At 42.2% G+C, this 5,908-nt stretch overlaps 1 protein-coding gene across 2 annotated transcripts; it reads right to left on the minus strand.

Annotated features, from left to right (window-relative positions):
• Positions 1-1,264: 1,264 nt before the first annotated feature.
• LOC124702277 lies at positions 1,265-5,595 on the minus strand. Of its 2 annotated transcripts, none has more exons than XM_047234402.1 (2): positions 5,360-5,595; positions 1,265-1,684 (listed from the first exon to the last, which is right to left on the minus strand). In XM_047234402.1, the coding sequence occupies exons 1-2, from the start codon at positions 5,463-5,465 to the stop codon at positions 1,416-1,418; spliced, it is 375 nt and encodes a 124-aa protein (XP_047090358.1). In that variant the 5' UTR covers positions 5,466-5,595; the 3' UTR covers positions 1,265-1,415. The 2 variants fall into 2 exon arrangements, 1 of the variants encoding a protein (XP_047090358.1); XR_007002401.1 differs by lacking the exon at positions 5,360-5,595 and adding an exon at positions 3,648-5,347 and having other exon boundaries at positions 1,577-1,684.
• Positions 5,596-5,908: the final 313 nt, after the last annotated feature.

Consider the following 5,908-nt stretch of genomic DNA (forward strand, 5'->3'; position numbering starts at 1 on the left):
GGCCAGTTTCTCCGCTAGCCATGGACAATACAAGCGTCCAAACAAAATGCATAAAATAAGCAAATCTACAGGAAAAGCTGTACGATAATGCACAATCAGTAAAGTAAAATACAGCACCAGCAGCACAAGATGGACACGCAAGAAAACTATTTGCACGTCCAGGGAGGCTGGGAGGGGGAGCAGTTGACTTGACCTCCACATTTTCTTCGGACCAATCTATTCTGTTCACATTGAGGAAAGAAAGTCCTCGCCCTCTCGACACAGACAAATTTTGTGTTCAGATTTCAGATGTGTCTGGAATCTAAGGCGATGCACGGGTAACGTAGAGCAATATAACAGATCAAAGAAGCAGGCAAATATTAATTATTACAGCAATCAAAATTTAGTTACTGATTTACTTTTTAAATTGTGAACAGCATTAATCTTTTCTTTCTAGAAGTTCATTTACATTTACGTCTGTGCGAAACCAAATTGTGGAAGCTCCTGAGCATTCTACTAGTAGTTATCTTAAGAAACCCTAATTTGCCACTTTAGACACTTAGCATTAGACCAGCAGTACTGCAACAACTAATAGGAGAAGGAAAACTAGCTTGGCCATAATTCAGAAGTCTAAGGGATAAGAAATCCAATTTCAGAGGGAAAGATGAGAACAAGTTCTCTGGCCTGTTCCAAGATGCTAAATACAGCTGTAACGACCAAGTCTTGAAGGAAAGATGAGATGGTCCTGGCTCCAGACCATGTTTATTTATATTGTTTTTCATCCAACAAGTTTAACCACAAGATGTAGACTGCAGACAGACTTCTTTGGTGCCTCCAATGTGAGCAACAAAGGCTAATTATTTAAGGATAGGAAATCAGGTTAGTAAAGTTGCTTTAGATCTAAGAAAGATTCCTGCTTATCTAGTGCTTACTATTATATGAAGCTAATGAACTGTCTTTTTTGACTTGAGTTTAGCTGTGATGAAAACGTGCTGCTAATGGGTTACACCAGGTTATACTAGATGATTTGCACATGTCCACTTGGTCAAGCATTACTGCATTACCAATACTAGAAGTCTAGAAACTACCTAACAGATTAATACACAGCTAACGTTAGATGATCATACCTGAAGATAGTGAGAAGCAAGAACTATGAAAACTCACATCGAGAGCATAGTCGTATATATCAGTCGACATATTATTCGACTTGACAAATACTTCATGGTTATACTGGAAAATAACAAAAAAAAAATGATCCATTTGATGCACAAGTGAACAAAACCACTAAACTGAAAGGGATTATCTATTAAAATGTGGTTGAAGAAATACAGATCCTTGCTACAGTTGGTGAAGTATATTACAAACTAAATGTACAATGCAGACTTCCAAGTAGAATATTCGGCCTACAGGTCACCTCCTACCAGTCATTTGAACAGTTACTTGGCTGGCACAAGCAGTGTATAGATTAGCAATGCCAAGACAATGATAATTGCCCCTACTAAGGTAAATCTTGGACTTGTCCACAACATCAAGTTAGATCTCTCAGCTCTTTTGATTGGATCGACCTCTTCAGACAAAGGATACTCACTGCGCCGCGGGTTCCAGGTCACATATTTGTTCGGCGAGAACTCCGAAAATAGGGACTTCTTCCCTTTCTTCTTAAACGTAGACCAAGCCTTGTCCCAGTCGGTGGATGATGTGTCACCTGACAAGTAAGGAAGGAATGATTCATACTACAAATATGTTTTCATCCCAGGTACAAATCAGCAATCAAAAGTGCATGTTTTCTTCGTTGAACAGTGTGTTTCCTTAATCCCTTTTGAATAAATCCCACTCACCGTCCGACAGTTTCCAGTTATATAAAATACATCATCGCATATACCAATAAAAAGGCCATTTTACTTCCTAATTATTGCCCAACGTCTATTTTCATCCATAGTTCAAACAGATCCGAACTGGCTTCTTTGGATGTGCAGGCAGGGCCTCGGTTTGCTGCGCAGACTAAATCCATACAGCTATTCAGGAGAATACGTTAAACAAGTTGTTATATGGTGTTATGTTCAATACTTGGGAGAGACTGAATAATATCAAGCCCATGCGATTTTTTACAAGAATGCTTTCTTGCAAGTGGCTTCAGGAGTCTGCTTTTATTACCATGCTCTGTTGGATATTAGGCACATTAACTAAACACTAGGTCATACTTAGACATACCATTCTTGCTCTTCATGCCATAATGCAACAGAAGAATCACCTATTCTCTTCCTTCAATGCTCTGTTGGACAATAGTACTGGAGTTTACTGAGGGTAATTATTACAAAAAAAATGCTCCTGAGATTTCGTCGATGCAATTAGTACCAAATGATTTGTTAATTTTTTTATTTTAAAGGACGCTGGACACTAAGAAATCCGGTAACTCACAACAATGCATATGCATTTTGGATTTGGTACTGGAATTTGTTTCTCATATATTGGCATTCCTTTGTAGAGCAGAGGGGAATAACCTTCATGCCTAGCAAACTGGGTAGAGAGTTTCAATGGATGCTTATTATGACTTTCTGTTAATTTGTAAATATTATCTCATACAATAGGTGAGTAGGGGAAACAAAGTACCGTTCCCCTTCAAAATGAGGTAGAATGAAAGCAAAGGCCTGCTATCAGTTCTGACATCATTTTAGTTTTTGATGTTATACCCCTATCACAAGGCGAACGTGTTATAAGTAACCTGCTATAACGAACTATGTGTACAGTACCTTTTTAATCTACCTTAAGAAGGGACCTTCACAGTCAACCACTCATTATCAGTCAAATCAGACAAATAAAATACTATCAGTAATATGTCATGTGTATTTAAATCTAAGAAACAAACATTTCATGCATATGGATTATGGATTAAAATGATAATGCAACCTCAGATGTGTTTTTTTTTATGAAAAGCCAAAACACCGTGATCTCTACTTCTGTCTCCAAATCAAATGAATATGTTAGCATTTCAAAATCATTTGCTACCTATTACGGTGAAGGAATGCTGTGCCATGCCAAATACCAATGATGCATTGATGCAGTACAAAATGGCCTGGTCAGAGAAATCCAGGATAACTACAGTTTAGTGATCTTGGCAAATAAATACAAAACCGTCTGCTGTCACCCATTTGGAGGAGAAGGGTGCAGATAGACGATGATAAAACGAGAATCAATTGCTGAATCAATAAACAGCCACTATAGTATACCATTTTTTTGTATCTCTAACAACGATCATTAGATAGACCCAGACACCCAGTTGTAAATGTACAGTGACCTGCTTTTTTTAGGGTAACAGTGACCTGCTAGTGCGCGGATGAATAGAAACATACACTCTGCTTGAACTGAACATGAAGCAAACACTGCATTCACTTCAGATCTTGGCACGTGAAATCAGGCATTTGCACTGTTCTTGCACAATCCAGTAGGCAGATCCTACCTGAACCAGTACAGCAAACCCTGGAGTTCTGAATTTCTGATCAAGGGCAGGGATAACACTATGGCATTCTGGAGGTGACACTACAACGCGAGTACAGTCAGACTAATCGCAGCACTAATCGAGCAATCAACAGCGGCATTTCAACAATCACCTACAGGGAGCTGCGAACGGCCGAACGGGGGACACAACAGCCAGTGGTAACAGCTCATACCTTCGTCCCTGCCGCGCTTGTCCGGGGAGCCTCCGGAGCAGCGAGGGGCGAGCGTGAGGGAAGGCAATCACACCAAGAATCTCCCGGATACCAGCAGTATCCCCATGGCGCCCACTCCCTTCTAGATTCTACCAAGGAGGAAGGATTTTTCTCACTCTCCCTGGTTCTTTCCCCGCGAGGCCTCTACGGTGGGGGCGAGGTTGAGGAGGCGTGGCTGAGAGCGCGCTTGGAGTCACCAGGTAGCTTGCGTGGATGGGAGGAGGACGGCGACATGGTACTGCCGTGCTGGGCTAGCGTGTGGCTCTCCCTGAACGAGAGAACCGTCACGACTTCGGTACCGGTGACCGGTGACCGAGACGAGTAGATTGTAATAATGCCTAAACGGACGTTGGATCAACCAAAATTGCCAAGTGACAACTTTTTCTTGTGACATGCGCCATCTTCCGTCCGCTAAAAGAAATCGATGGCCGCTGAGTCGTCCGCTCTAGGTACTGTAACTGAAATCCAAATGTTCTCTCCTTATAATTTTTCAATGGTAATAATGTTGAAATGCAGGATCCAATAGTTAAAAAAAAAGGTCTCATGAAAATGCATACACGTTTATATAGGATTTTCATTTTTTGACAATGTATATGCATTTGGGGTTTGGTACTCGATTTGTTTCTCATATATTGACAGGGAAGAGCGTTCATGCCTAGCAAACTGGGGAGAGAGTTTCAATGGATGCTTATTGTTAATTTCTGTTAATTTGTAAATAACATCTTATACAATAGTGAGTAGGGGAACCATAGTACCGTACCCCTTCAAAATGAGATAGAATGAAAGCAAAGGTCTGCTATCAGTTCTGACATCCTTTTGGTTTTTGATGTTATACCTATCACAAGGTGAACGTGTTATAAGTAACCTGTTATAACAAACTATGTGTAACAGTACCTTTTTAATCCACTTTAAAAGAGGACCTTCACAGTCAACCACTCATTATACGTCAAATTAGACAAACAAAATATCAATAGCATGTCATGCGCATTTAAATCTAAGAAACAAACATTGCTTGCATATGGGCATTTCAAAATCATTTGCTGCCTATTACGGTGAAGGAACGCTTTACCATGTGAAATACCAATGATGCAGTACAAAATGGCTTGATCAGAGAAATCCAGGATAACTACAGTTTGGTGTTCCAGGCAAATAAATACAAAACCGTTCGCTGCCACTCATTTGGAGAAAGGTGCAGATAGATGATGATAAAACGAGAATCAATTGTTAAATCAATAAACGGCCACTATAGTGCCTTTTTTTAATCTCTAACACCGATCGTTAGATAGACCCAGACACCCAGTTGTTAATGTACAATGACCTGCTAGTGCACGGATGAATAGAAACATACACCCTGCTTGAACTAACATGAAGCAAAGACTGCATTCACTTCAGATCTTGGCACGTGAAATCAGGCATTTGCAATGTTCTTGCAAAATCCAGTAAGCAGATCCTATCCAAACCCTTAAAGCAAACACTGGAGTTCTGAATTTCTGATCAAGGGCAGGGCTAACACTATGACATTCTTGAGGTGGTGACACGACAACGCAAGCACAGTCAGACTAATCGCAGCACTAATCTAGCAATCAACAGCGGCATTTCATTTCATCAAACACCTACAGGGAGCTGCGAACGGGGGACACAACAGCTACTGGTAGACAGGGAGCAGCTCATACCTTCGTCCCTGCCGCGCTTGTCCGGGGAGCCTCCGGAGCAGCGAGGGGCGAGCGCGAGGGAAGGCCGTCGCGCCAAGAATCTGCCAGATACCAGTAGTATCCCCATGGCGCCCACTCCCCTTCTAGATTCTACCAAGGAGGAAGGATTTTTCTCACTCTCCCCAGGTTCTTTCCCCGCGCGGCCTCTACGGTGGGGGCGAGGTTGAGGATCCGTGGCTGAGAGCGCGCTTGGAGCCACCAGGTAGCTTGCGTGGACGGAAGGAGGACGGCGACATTGGTACTGCCGTGCTGGGCTAGCGTGTGGCTCTCCATGAACGAGAGAACCGTCACGACTTCGGTACCGGTGACCGGCCACCGGCGATCGAGACGAGTAGATGGTAATCACGCCCACGCCACTATTAACGGACGCTCGATCAACCAAAATTACCAAGTGGCAACTTTTCCTTTTTTTATGACAGGTGCCATCTTCCGTTCGGAAAAAAAACCGATAGCCCACGAGTCGTCTGATCTAGCAGAGTGAATAGCATAAAACCACCACTTTGACGGTGA

The sequence above is a fragment of the Lolium rigidum genome, chromosome 3, assembly GCF_022539505.1.
Source record: "Lolium rigidum isolate FL_2022 chromosome 3, APGP_CSIRO_Lrig_0.1, whole genome shotgun sequence".
NCBI lineage: Eukaryota > Viridiplantae > Streptophyta > Magnoliopsida > Poales > Poaceae > Lolium > Lolium rigidum.

Coding starts and splice junctions, on each gene's coding strand:
- LOC124702277 (XM_047234402.1), bottom strand. CDS start 5,465: ATGGGGATACTACTGGTATCTGGCAGATTCTTGGCGCGACGGCCTTCC. Junction 1,685..5,359: donor CAAGCGCGGCAGGGACGAAG/GTATGAGCTGCT, acceptor CTTACTTGTCAG/GTGACACATCATCCACCGAC.